The following is a 14392-nucleotide window of genomic DNA, read 5'->3' on the forward strand; positions in this document are numbered from 1 at the left end:
TTGTTTAAAAAAAAAGTGGCATTTGCCTTATCCCTAGAGAGGCCACACATGTTGAAGATATGAGTTGAACCTCCCTTGCAACTGCTGCAAGAATCTCAAACCATGGTAAAGTGAGAACGAGGACCTGAGACTGTTTTCTTTACACTACAAAGAGACTAAGAACGAAGTCAACTGGTTTCACATTTGACCTTGTAGAGAATGTAATTTGCATATGCGCCCAATTTGCGCCCAATTCATGCTCCTGCCAAAATGTACTAGGGAACTATATGAAAGAGGGTCACACAGGTGGGAGACAGCACGGAGAGAAAGGGTTGTAGCACCCACAGTGGGATTGTGATCAGGAGTATCACCCTGTATTCATAAAATGGATTGTGCAGTACTTAGTATTTCTTTGTGATTAAAAGTAACTTTCTTTTTCAAATAGACACTCAGCTGATCATCAAGTTACCGTGTGTTGGTTGAGGGAAACATCCATTACAAAGCAGTCATTACATCGCAACAGCCTTTACATCGCATACCATTACAATGCATGCCATTACAACGCATGTCACAACGCATGCCATTACAACGCATTATAAGGTAAGTAATAGAGATTTTTTTGTTTTAGGGTGGGTATGGGCTTTGGGGTAGATGGGAATAGTAATTTTTACCCCTACACTATCCAACACTTACCCTGCTGTTGCCCTAAAAGTATTATGCGTTGTAATGTTATCCGTTGTAATGGTATGCATTGTAATGGAATGCGTTGTAATGTTAGTTTTTTAAAATGCGTTGTAATGGCATGCATTATAAAATCATGAGATATAATGGTAGTTGCGATGTAAAAACTGCGTTGTAATTGTTTGTGTTGTAACGTCATATAGTCGTTGGTTGATTGCAGAGTTCACAGCTAGTGCCCCTCATACTCCATTCCTGAGAAGTCTTTGACTGCTTACCCTTGCAACCCTGAGAGTCAAGTGCAGAAAGGGTTGTACTTTGCCAACTTTCCAGAGCGGTAGTAGGACAGACCCCAGGACACTAATAGCAAACAAACTCAACCAATACACTTGCCCATGTCTCCCTGCGGCCCCCTTAAAGGGGCCTTTTAGTCACACAAGGGGGCGGGGAGGACTTGTATTGAATGGTCAGAAAAACGTAGGTTCTCAAGGAAGTAGTGCAGACTCCCTGAGTGTGGCCTTTCAATTCTTTTTACACTTCTGGCAGTGTACAAAGGTAGGAGGTCAAAGATGGATGTGGCTCACACAGATTCCCAGGAGACTGTGTATGTTCAGGTAAACCTGCTAAGCAGCATAACACATATTGATCAATATTCTGTATTCCAGCAAGGCTCTGAGCTGAGTCTATAAAGCGGCTAGGAAGCACACAGGACTTAAAATAATAAGTGTTCTCTGAAATGTGCAACCATAGGGGCTGCCCAATAAAAAAGAAGCTCGAATGGCTCTATCCTAATCAGTGAACCGTTATTCGGTACTGCATGTAACATGCCACTTTAGCAAGCACCAGTCATAGCACACTCAATCACCATTAACACTGCATGTAAGCCCAAACACGGACTCTGGAGAAGAGAAGGTCCTCAGTTATGAGAGAGAGGCAACACACAGCAAGGGTTTTAGTGGTCATATCTCTTGTGTGCCAGGCTAGTAGGCGTGCCTAACATTATTTGCCCTTCTGGGATCATCTTTTTAATGTCTACTTAATGTCCAATAGTGGCAGCACTCCAACAGTCATTGAGAAGGCTTGGTGGCTCATCTAAGTCATATGTGTTACGCAAGCCTTTTGAACAATCTGAAGAGCCCTTCTGACACTTCAGGTGATATAATGGTTTTACTTCCCATTTCTGCTATAGTCCACTCTGATCATAGGATGGACTTCAAGTGTTGGTGCGTTGTGATCAGACACACCAACATCACCGCCCTCATCTCAAACTTCAAGCATCATTGCCACCAACCTAGTTGCTTTGCTTATTTCGATCAATTACGTCTTCCTGCCAACATCCTCTATCCTCATTCTATCTGCGCTGTCCTTCGCTTGAACCCACTACATTTCTACTAGGCTGTTCCGTACGCTGGCTCTACTTCCCATACATCCCCTCTTTACTCAAACTCACCAGATAAAGGACGTTTCAGATATCAATCCGATAAGAACAGACACTACACGTGATCTGAGCCAAAAGGCCAAAATGCAATACTCCAAACTCACCAGATAACCTCCTTCCTGCTCAGAAAGAGATTTGATCTTTTTCGGCTTGGATGGCCCTCCAGGGCTTGATTGAGATGATGGCAAATTAACTGGAACTGGCACCCCTTTCGCTGAAGACAAGCTCTCCCCTGAGGCGCTGCCTAAGCGCTGACCTCCTCCCAAGAAAGGAATGAATGGTGTAGGTGGAGCAGCCTCAAGAAGATGGGATGGTTGAATCTTCTTTTGAGATGGCAGCTCATCGTCCACAGTATTGAATTCTGCACTTGCTTTTGTCACCTGGTCCTCCGAAGAAGCATTGTTCTGGTCCCCTCTTTGAATTAGAAAGGAATCTGAGTAAGGCTGAGAGACTAAAGATTTAGTAGCCGGACCAGTCCTTCCAGCTCCAACTATTGACTCGGCAGTATCTTCCACTCCACCTGCTGGTCCTCTCTGAGCAGAGGAGCCACTGGGGACTGGTTGGGGCCCTGATGATTCTCTTTGAGCTGAAGTGCTAATGGTTGTATCCTGCATCCTTCGTGGCCCACCTTGCGCTGAGGGGGTAATCATACAAGCCAAAGGTCTGCCTGGATCACCCTGTGCGGAAGGAGTACTGGCCTGAAGTCTTCCATGATCACTCTTTGCTGAGGTGGTGTTGGTCTGAGGGCTTCCCAGATCACCTTCTGCTGAAAGGAGGCTGGTCTTTTTGATGAAAAATCTAAAAGACCAAGAAAAAATAATACGAAATATAAGCCTAGTTTATGTTTTTTATTTTCTTTACTTCATAAACTTTTATTTCAGCAGCTCCCAGCAACACAACAACATGCATAACATCTGTAGTACAAATAATGCGCAGAACCAAGGGATTTCTACAAACTACACATTGCAACAAGCCTTGGCATAGCCAATAGATCTCGCCTATGTAGGAACGATTGGCTTTGGCAATTTTTTTAGCCATGTTGTACACCAGTGTGGCTGTTGGTCATCATGGCTAAAAGTTAGTGAGGTAAAGCAAAGACGCGTGGTGTGGAGTACAGTGTTATGGAGTATCGTCAATCAAATCAAATCAAATATACTTTATTTCGGTTTTTGTGATACAAAACCATAAAAAGTTCATAATACATACAATTTACTTCCAAATAATAATAATTAGATAATAAAACACTTTAAGAGACCAAAGTACAGTAAAGTAGTGTCCCAATCCTAAAATTTCTTTTCTACTCCAGAGTTGAGGCAGTATCAACAGAGTTCGTGGTTAGTCATTATTACATGTCCATTTCGGAAGAGGAAGAGAACACACGATGTTGGGATAGAAATCATGTAAGTCCCATATGGATATTGGGCCGTCTCTTATTTGGGGCGGCCTAGTTTTCAAGTAAGGGACAATGTTACTGTCTCTAAATCTCACAAGTACCAAGTCCCCAGGCAGGTCTTTGGGAAGGGAGCCCAACCAGCTCACCCTTCTGACGCTCCTAATTGCTCAGTATAAGTTACGAGGCAGAGGCCTATTTTTTGACAGCCAAAATTTAGTTTTATTAATTAGATCATGTTGTCTCTCAGGCTTTCCAGGTGGGAGAGCAGGTACACCCGCAAGGATGCACACATATGGGGCCGCTTCCGGTGGTAAGTGAATAGAATTAGCCTTCTTGTGACCTACTCTAGGTACGGTTAGCTGGGAGGGGGAAACTGTAGCAGAGTGTTTAGCTATTTTTTGCCCTGGTACACTAGGGCCAGCAGGTTGTGTTTGATGCCCTTTATCCTGCACAGATGGTTTAGAGCCTGGTTTGATAGGAGTTGATTTAGGGCAATTGAGTGTGTCACTACATTCACCAACCAGCGGGTTTAACTTAATGGCTTTCTCTATACCAGAGAGCCTATCCCCTAGCATGTTAATTTTTTCTAACAGGGGGGCTATCATTGAGCTAACCAGTTGTTCAATAAGGGGCAATATGTGCAAGCAGGGAGGAGATGCCGTGGGCTCTGGGTACTCAAGAGTCGGTGGGATCAGTGAGGAATTAGAAATGAGTGGACTTAAGCACATTTTGTGAATTGTGGGATCATTTCCTCCTTGATTTGCGCCGTTTTCTTTCCTTTTCACAGCTTGGACTTGGGAGAGTTCAAGACATGGAGCGATCGGGCTGCAGGCTTTGTTATATAGTATGTAGGGATCTAGGATTGTAGCCTTGTCTGAAAGTGCACCAACGCTTTTGGGCGGAGGGGGGGTTAGCAATGTAGCATAGGTTGTTTGGCATAGGAGGTTTAACTCCTCTAATAAAGAGAACGTTTGCCTATTGCCAACTTCACTAATTGAATGATCCCCCTTGGAAGTCATGACGATAAAAGATTATAGAGCGAATTATGGCAAAAGATCAATACGAGGTGGTCTTTACCTTCGTGAAATTAGGCTTTCAAATGTGGCTGACAAGGGGGGTGGCCCGTCCCGTCCTTATCCGGCCTTTGAGGGCCGTAGAGGGCCCGCCCTTTGCCCGGGCTTGGCCCCGCGCGCGGTCCCGCGACGCGGGTGTATTGTCCCTTTTGAAAGCGCCTCCTGGCGCGGAGCGTGGGAGGTGCGGCTTCGGCTGCCGCTAGGGCGTCTGGGCAGGGTAGTTCTCCTGATGTCTCTCCCCCTCCGCACTGCGGCCGCTGGTGGCTGTGGGCTGCGGCGGCGGGAGGGGGGGAAGTTGGCTGAAGCCCGGTGCTGCTGTGGCTGGAGGGAGGTAAGTGGCAATGCCTCCAAGCTATTTACAGAGTCCCCCGCTCCACTGGCGTATTGTCCCTTTTGAAAGCGCCTCCTGGCGCGGAGCGTGGGAGGTGCGGCTTCGGCTGCCGCTAGGGCGTCTGGGCAGGGTAGTTCTCCTGATGTCTCTCCCCCTCCGCACTGCGGCCGCTGGTGGCTGTGGGCTGCGGCGGCGGGAGGGGGGGAAGTTGGCTGAAGCCCGGTGCTGCTGTGGCTGGAGGGAGGTAAGTGGCAATGCCTCCAAGCTATTTACAGAGTCCCCCCAATGGAGTATCGTAAAGTGGAGTAGAGTGGAGTATTATGGGGTGGTGTAGAGATTGGGTAGAGTAGAGTGGTATTGAGTGAAGTGGAGTGTCATGGAGTGGTTTAGATTGTTGCGGAGTGTCTTGGAAGAACTAGAGTGGTGTAGAGTTGAGTGTAGTAGAGTGTCAGAGTGTTGCGAAGTGGTGTAGAGCAGAGTGGCTTGGAGGGTGTTGCACAGAGCGGAGTAGAGTGTTATAGAGTACAGTGGCATCGAGCAGAGTATATTGTCATATAGTGGAGTAGTGTAGGATAGTGGAATAGCATAGAGTGGAGTGGAGTAGAGTGTTGAGTAACAGAGTGGAGTGACATACAGTGTCCTGGAGTGGAGGGGCATACGGAGTGTAGTAGGGTGTAGTGGTGTGTCACAGAATAGAGCAGAGTAAAGTGGCATAGATGGAATTGCGTGAAACGTAGATTGGAGCAGTGTTGTACAGTTGCATAGAGTGGAGTAGAGTGTTGTTGAGTGGAGTGGCACAGAGTTCAGTAGGGCATCAAAGTGGAAGTGGAGTATTGTAAAGTGTAGTGTCATAGACTAAAGTACAGTAGTGAAGAGTAGATTGGCGTAGAGTGCATTGGTTTTGAGTACAGTAGAGGAGAGTGCAGAACATAGATTACAGTGGAGTAGAGTGCAGTGGTGAGGAGTAGATTGTTTCAGAGTAGAGTGAAGTGGCGTGGAGTGGTGTAGGGTAGAGTGCAGTGGTGTAGTGTAGAGTGGTGTAGAGTAGAGTGGCATAGAATAGGGTGGTGTAGAGTTCTATGGCATGGAGTGCAGTGGTGCAGAATAGATTAGAGTGGCGTGGAGTGATGCAGAGTGTAGTGGCATAGAGTGCTCTGGCATAGAGTGCAGCAGAGTGCCGTAGAGGTGAGTGGTGTTGAGTAAAGTGCAGTGGCATGGAGTGCAGTGGTGTGGAATAGAATCAAGTGGCACAGAGTGCACTGACATAGAGCACAATTGTGTAGAGTGGCATAGGGGGAGTGGTGTCGTACACAGTGGTGCAGAGCAGAGAGGAATTGAGTTCAGTCGCGGATAGTGCAGTGGGGTAGAGTGCAATGGCGCAGAGAGGAGTGGTGCAGACTGCAATAGCATAGAGTACTGGGTGCAGAGTAAAATAGAGTGATGTAGAGTGCTGTGGCGTAGAGTAGATTGTTTCAGAGTGCAGTGGCAGAGTTGATTAGAGTGGCTAAGAGTGAATTGGGATAGAATGAAGCAGCATTGAGTGGAGTGATGCTGGGTACAGTGTAGTGCACTGGCGTAGAGAGCAGTAGAGTACCGTGGTGGAGAGAAGAGTTCAGTGACAGAGTGCAGTGTCGTAGAGTGGAAAAGAGTGAAGTGGCATAGAATAGAGTGGTGCGTAGTACAGTGGAGTGGTATAAAGTGGAGTGGTATAAAGTGGTGTGATGCAAGGTAAACTGTAGTAGCATGGAGTGTAGTGGTGTAGAGCGCATAGGCGTAGAGTGCATTGGTTTTGAGTCGAGTGGAACTGAGTGCATTGGCTTTAGTGTGCAGCGGTTTAGAGTAGAGTGGCACAGCGGCGAGTGGAGTGGTGCAGATAAGAGTGGCATAAAATGCAGTGGCATAGAGTGAAGTGGCGTGGGGTGGTGCAGGGTGGAGTGGCATAGAATAGTGGCATAGAGTGGTGCAGAGTAAAGTGGCATAGAGTAGATTGTTTCAGAGTAGAGTGGAGTAGGATACGGTCGAATGAAGTGGCGCAGGGTAGAGTGGAGTGGCACAGAGTAGTGGCGTAGAGTACACTGGGGTAGAGTGCAGTGCAGAAGAAGAGTGGCACAGAGTGGAGTGGTGCAGAGTAGAGTGGCCCAGACTGGAGTGGTGGAGAGTGCAGTGCTGCTTAGTAGAGTGAGTTCGAGTTCACTGGCGTAGAGTGCAGTGTCAGAGTGCAGTGGTGCACAGTAGATTAGCGGGGCATTAGCGGGGCATAGAGTGTAGTGGTATAGAGTTAAGTGGTATAGAGTGAAGTGGCATAGTGTGCAGTGGGGCAGAGTAGAATGGCGCAGAGTACAGAGGCATAGATTGCACAGCATAAGGTGACGTACAGTGCAATGGTGTAGAGTAGATTGGCATAGAGTGTATTTGTTTTAAGTAAAGTAGTGAAGAGTACAGCTGCTCAGAAAAGAGTGGTGTGGAGTGGCACATGGTAGATTTCAGTGGCATAGAGTGGAGTGACGTAGAGTGCAATGGCGTAGAGTAGATTTTTCAGAGTAGAGTGCAGTGGTGCAGAGTAGATTAAAGTGCCTTAGAGTAGATTGTCGAAGAATGGAGCGGGGTAGAATGGAGCGATGGAGAGTAGAGTGTAGTGCATTGGTGTAGAGTGCAGTAGAGTACAGTGGTGCAGAGTAGAGTGGCATAGTGTTCAGTGGCAGAGAGTGCAGTGTTGTAGAGTAGCGTGGAGGGTAGTGGCATAAAGTGTAGAGGTGTAGAGTGTAGTGGTGTAGAGGCGTAGAGTGCATTGCCATAGAGTGGTGCAGAGTAGAGAGATGTAGCGTAGAGTTCAGTGGCATAAAGTTCAGTGGCAGAGAGTGCAGTGTTGCAGAGTAGACTGTTGTAGAATGCAGTGGGATATAGAAGAGAGGAGTAGTGTGCATTGGTGTGGAGGGCAGTGGTGTAGAGTGGTGCAAAGTAGAGTAACATAGAGAGCAGTGGTGCAGAGTAATGTGGTGCAGAGTAGCATAGAGTGGCGTAGAGTGCAGTGGCCTAAAGTGTTGTAGAGTAGAGTAGATTGGCAGATAATGCAGTGGCGTAGAGTGCATTGTTTTAGGGTAAAGTGGTGTTGAGTGAATTTGCGCAGAGTGAATTTGCGCAGAGTACAGTGGCACAAAGTAGTGTGGGATAGAGTGGAGTGGTACAGAGCAGACTACAGTGGTGTGGAATGGTGCAAAGTAGACTACACTGGCGTGGACTGGTGCAGAGTAGAGTGAAGCAAAATGAAGCATGCATCGTGTGTTAGAAAACTGCCATTACAGACAACATATCTTCAATTGAAATGACCGTTATATTTGCAGAGACATACAGTTTTACTGATAAAAGTATACAGTGTACAAAATAACATTTGTGGAAATGTAATCACCTAGTGTAATGAATTGTTTTGATTATTTTAAAATATTTGTTTCCACAACACTTCAGAATTACGAAAGCATTTGCTTCATTTCTACTTTTTGATATATTCTGACAGGTCTGCAAAGTTCATTTACAAACATTAAAATTTAGTTGTGTGCTAAAAAAATTAATAAAAATAACACCGCACAGCCTTTCTGAAGCATACCCCCAGTAGCAAGCATTTTTGGCACACAAATCCACTCACTTTGAAGTCAGAGAAAGAAAAGTAAATACCAAGCTCCCTGGAAGAAAAGACCCTGACATTTGACCTAGGGCTTTGAATGCATGGCAAGATAAAAATAAGATTTAAAGGCCTGTTTATAGAAATCAAGTACTGATGGAAGAATGCATTAAATAGGGTTTGGGCATCGGAAAGGGACAAACTCAAACTGGACAGCCTAAAATAAATAGAGGCAGCAAACAGAAAGCAAGCATATGTGAGTTCCAAACCATAAAGCCAATAGTAAGCGATGGGGGGAGTACATTCCCAGGGAAGATTTCCGAATGTCTCCAAGATGTTAGCAAACCAGAGAGCTGCGCTGTCTGATAGGCTTCGACCTAAAAATCAGGAGAAATACAAAGAGTGGACAACGATCTGATCCCCTCAGTAGGAAGCAAGTCAGTTAATGAAAGGGATACATAGGGGAAGAATGATTTGTCGCCAGGGAGACATGGGAGTAACAGCGAATGGGACAGATTTAATGGGGAGAAGGATGCCCCACGCGATATGAATTCTTCCCAGATGGCGAGGCGCCCCACCCATTGCTGTCCTAAAAGAGAAACCCTGCGACAATGGACAACATCAGGCAGGTCTGGCAACCCCAAAACCATCCCCAAGGCGCCAACATCTGCTGCAGCTGGAAACACATCTGGACACCAGCTTCTGATAAACAGAGCATGAGCCATTACCCGCTCGTGAGACTCCTCTCTTTGAAGAGCTTTATTTAGACACTTGACACACACAAAGCAATGTAGACAATAACGTCCTATTTAAAAGGATTTAAATCACGAGTCTCAACTATTCCACCCCTGCCCCCTCCACACACACACAGGCGCACACTGACCGGATATTGCCGCTTCCTGCAGTCAGTCCGAGAGATTTCAGGGACGTATCCTTCAAGGCGTCTTCCCCAGTCACCTGAAACAGAACAGGGTACGATTTGGTATTAGTAACTATTGCACTTAGAAAAACATCTCTGAAGAATCCTGTCAACTTTAGCTTTTGTGTTGTCATGTTTGTACCCCGCTCCACTAACAAGGGTGCATTATGGGAGAAGCAGTGCAAACCTCCCTGACAGAGAGAACATGTACAGGAAAGGTGACATTAGGCCTACGAGGTGTGTGGCGCGTGTACAACGCGCGCGTCATGAAACACAACACAATAGATCATAGTGTGCATTGTAGGGAAAGGTTCTCTCACGTACCGACAAAAAATCTTCGGATTCCCAACCCCGTGAAGTAACCAGATTAGTGGACAGTGACATGAAGAAAGGGCATAGAGGCAGGCGCCAGCACATCGAAAACCATAAAGAGCGGGCCTCTCTCTCACAGGTTCTCAACAACCACGCCGGTAAGAACAGCGCCCCACCCGCCCTGGGGCAAACCCTGGGCAGAGGCAGTAAAAATTCAGGACGAATAGCCAATATTCAGGACGAAAGATCAAGTTCATGGACACATCTAAGGAGGTCTGGCAATAACATAAAAGAAAACATACTGCCGACATAAGTACAAGTCAAAATCGGTTTAAATGTATGACTGCCGCCGCCCAAGCATGCCACAACGGCCCCATTCTAGACACAGCATCCCCTGCAGCGTGGAACTGCTTTGAATCTGTTTATTAGAGTCAATTGTAGTTTCCAATCCCGCCTTTCTGGGAAGAGAGTAAGTTTGCCTCTAATGTGAAAAATAATGGTAACACTGGATTTCACCATGCTGTTCTGCATACTCTATCAGCAGATCTACATTCTAGCAGCTCCATTCAAAAAGCACAAGGCAATCAATCAATGACTTCGCCAAATATGTTTAGAATGGAGCACTTGTGGATTTCGTGCGCTCTTACACTCTCATTCTCTTTCCCAATTCTCTGTAATGTCTGCACCCATGTCTGGGAGACCGGGTAGCAGATGTTCAGATGAACAAGTTACTTACCTTCGGTAACAATCTTTCTGGTTGATACTATATGCAATAACGACTTTCTACTTCGGAATTTAACAAGCGGAGCCACAAATAAGTGCCACCCAGCAGCGGTTTCTGCATGACGGCGGGTCGCCCGCTGTGAGCCACGCTAAACGTAAAAAATAAAATGGCAATGAAAGGATTTCATTGTCGTTTAATTTTTTTACCGAGGAACGGCGCTGCCGGTAGCCTGCCCGAGCCTGGAGAAATGGGGGCGTGTCCTCTGCAGCCGATTGGCAGCATAAAGGACTGGAGCAGTGGCTTTACTGGACACTCTAAAGTGTGCATGTGACTTTGGACAGCTGTCTTGCGTTGGCCAAAGTGACATGCACATTTTGAAGCTCTCCATCCAGCTGCCTTAGACAGCTGGGTGGAGAGCAAGCACAGGCCTCCAGGGCATGAAGGAGCGTTCAGCCAACCCACTTTATTTAATCCTGGCACTTTTCTCATGCTGGTTAGCAGCATAAGAACAGTGTCTGGATTAGTTAGGGGGTCATCCTGTGTACATCAGACTGCAGAGAGACACCGAGGAGGATGTGGAGCCCCTGGGTAAATACCATTTTATTTATTAGAAATGTGTAATGCATGTAAGTGTAGTGATTAAATTAATGGTTATGTTTTATTTAGGGGCTTTAGGTGGAGGGGTTGTTTTAATTTAGGCTTTTGGAGGGAGAGGTTGGTTTGTTTTTGGTGTTTGGAGGAAGGGGTATTTTAATTTAGGTTTTTGGGAAGCAGTGGGGCAGTTCACTCGCCCTACCACTTTCTAAGGCTACCAACCGCCCCTGGCGCCACACATTTGCACTAATATCAGTTGCTTTCTAGGCTGTCTGCAACACTGAGCCCATCAGCAGATTGGCATGATCAGTGTGTAGGTCTCTAGTGTTGGGAACTTTTTATATGTATAAATAGTCTTGTTCACAGAACTGGGAGATAGGAGGATCATGATGAATCTGCGATAAGACAGAGTATCCACCAGAAAGATCTCTACTGAAGGTAAGTAACTTGTTCTTCTGATAGATACTTCTAACCAAAGATTCCTCACCCTGTGAATAGATACCATAGCAGTACCTCCCAAGGTGGTGAGTGTGTGAACTGACTCAGAGCAGGAAGTCCTGCAGGACTGAGTGGGCAAAAAGCCCCTCTTGAAGGACCCGACTGTTAAGGCAGTAGTGATTCGTGAACATGAATACTGACACCCAGGTAGCCGCTTGACAAATGTCCAGGATAGGCCCTTTGTGTGCTAATACAACTTTACAAGCTTTGGCCCTGGTGGAGCGAGCCCGGAAGACTTCTGAAGACTGCTTCTGCACCAGTTCATAGAAGATTTTTATGGCGAAAACAGTCCTTAGAGAGAAGGTCTGTTTTTGCTCTGCCTGCCCTTCTTTGCGCCAGAAAACCCACAAATAGCCGATTGTCCACTCCATGCTCCTTTGTACAAATCCATATATAAGCTTACTGTCCTCTTAGGGCCCATACGATGAAGTATCTCCTCCTCCTTAAAGAGGTGGAGCAAAGAATGCCAGAAGGGTGACAACTTGCCTGACATGAAAAGGAGTGACCACTTTTGGTAGAATGCAAGCTCAAGTTAACAGAAAGAGCATGCAGCTTGTTTATACATCTAGTTTACATTACAGCAATGAGAAAGTCTGTCTTCAGCTTCATAAGCATCAACGGACAATTGTGAAGCGGCTCAAAAGGATGCACATCAAAAAGATGAGTTGAACTCCCACTGAGGCATCGCAAAGGGTTTTGGTGGAAACAAATGTTGCAAATCTTTTAAAAATGTCATCACAACAGGCAATTTTAGGAAGACTGATCTGGCAACCGCCAAAAAAGCCTAAATAGCCCTTAGCAGTGCCCAAAGCAAGTACTTGTTGGGACTACAGAAAGAAACAAAACTTCAGACACATTTGTTTGCAATTTGTCAGGAGCCCCACTAATCCACACATTTGTCCCAACGACTGGAGCACCCTGATTTTGTGGACGGATGCCTTCCTGCAAAGATGACATCAATGACTTCAGGGGGAGGTCAAAAGAGGCCAACTTTAGCCGCTCCACCTCCAAGAATGGAGAGGCAGATTGTGCAAACTCAGTTGCAAGACCCTGCACTGCTGCTGCGACAGAAGATCCTCTCAAAGCAGCAGTTTGATTGGAGGACAGATGCTCATAACCATCGAGTTCTGGGTACCACACTCTCCTGGCCCAACATACTGCCACCAGGATAATTTGGGCCAGACAATCCCAACTTTATTCTGAACTCAAGGCAGGAGAGGCATTGTGCAAATGCAGTGGTACAGTGTCCCAGGGAAGAGCCAGGTCAGGCAAGAGATCTCTCTCCCAAACAGCTCCAATTTTAGTGAGATGGGGTTGGACGCTAACCGTAGGAGTATTGTCAGACCATATTTATTCATTTGTGGTATTGTATACCACAGACCACACCAGGTGACAACAGAGCTGTTTTCACTGGGGTGAGGCTTGACTACATATACAAAGAGACAAAACCTATTCAAGATTATGTTATGAATTTCACTTGCACAGATAATACTTGTCCCAGAGAATGGATTTGAGTAGAAAGGTAGCAAAAATGTTAAATGCACAACTGTTCACTATTTTGGGTAGGAGTTCTTTCATCCCTTTCTCGATCACAATATACAAAGGGACATGCTTCAGATCTGCAGGTATGTTATTTCAGATCTGAAAAATCACTGTTGCACAGTGTTTTCCTTTATGATTTTTGGAATTTGAAGTACCTGTCCTTCTTTGTTTCTTGAATTTCTGTTTTCCCCTATGAAATGTAGCCTTTTTGCCAAGTAACCTGGGATTTTGTAGTATAGAGCATAGTCTGGTGAAAAAGTTACTTACCTTGTGGGTAGTCCAATGGCATGTTAGGTGGTCCACCATGGTTTGACTAGGTCATCATGGGAGCATCCCACACAGAAAAGTACTAAGAGGAAGGGACTGGATTTGCACTGTTTTGACACAGGAGAGCACCAAAGCAGTAAAAGTGCAGCAAAATCTGGTTATTTGGTTTCTACCGAAAATCAACACCTTTGGTGGAGTTATATTGGTAAAACCAGAAACCATACAAATGGTACTACCCTTAAGGAAGCTCAATGAGGTCCTGAATATTATGGGGTGGGAGTGTGTTGGAGTTATTTGTTGAGGATGCAAGAGAGTGAGTGTGAGTACAGGTAGAGGTCATAGCATTTGATGAAAACACTGTGCCACCCTGGCCTGGGTGACATTTTGGCCTGTCCTGTGCTTCGGACTCTATAAACTAAATGAAATGGAAATACTCCACTTATTTCTATGTGACGTCTTAGATGAAAGTTCAGACTATACCGGTTAGGGATGGCCCTAACCATAGTGTAGAATTGTTACAAGCTGTTCATACAAGGTTATGGAGAAACTTTAGGCAGACAGTTGATACATTCTAGTCAATCACACAAACTGTGATGGAAGGGATTCTTCTAAATAGTCTCAACCACTGGCAATCACTCGGAGTTCAACCCATTTTTTGTCACTGTGAGGGGATGGCCAACATGACAGGCCCGATGGCGGAACGTACGCCCCCACAACACCCGCAAAGCTTACCTGCACGGGCGATGTCCACCCGATTCCAGCGCGGGGAAAAGCCAACCATGAACGTAACACCTACCCCATGTCCTCTCCCCGTACAGCAGTCGGCGAAACTGGAAGAGGGCGTGGCTAACCCCGGAAGAAGATCAGCGCAGAAGGTGAAAAGGGCCGGGGACAAGACCAGTCGGCGCGATACAGCAGGGAGGAAGGAGGAGAAGAAGCAAGCGGACCGAGATGAGGGAAAAGGAGAGGAAGTCGGAAGTAAGGCTGACGAGGAAGAAGCAGACGCGGGAGACCAGGAAGAAGCAGAG

General features: G+C 46.2%; 1 protein-coding gene and 1 pseudogene across 1 annotated transcript in view; both read right to left on the reverse strand.

Annotated features, from left to right (window-relative positions):
• The window catches only part of ASPSCR1 (ASPSCR1 tether for SLC2A4, UBX domain containing), a 902109-nt gene that overhangs the window by 575147 nt on the left and 312570 nt on the right, over positions 1–14392 (reverse strand). The window contains exons 6-7 of the mRNA XM_078653432.1: positions 9392–9465; positions 2200–2893 (exon numbers count right to left, since the gene is read on the reverse strand). Coding sequence (XP_078509558.1) covers positions 2200–2893; positions 9392–9465 — 768 coding nt within the window. The remainder of the gene's footprint in view (positions 1–2199; positions 2894–9391; positions 9466–14392) is intronic.
• Positions 2061–2186, reverse strand: LOC144771195 (U2 spliceosomal RNA; annotated as a pseudogene).

The sequence above is a fragment of the Lissotriton helveticus genome, chromosome 7 (genome assembly GCF_964261635.1).
Source record: "Lissotriton helveticus chromosome 7, aLisHel1.1, whole genome shotgun sequence".
Classification (NCBI taxonomy): domain Eukaryota; kingdom Metazoa; phylum Chordata; class Amphibia; order Caudata; family Salamandridae; genus Lissotriton; species Lissotriton helveticus.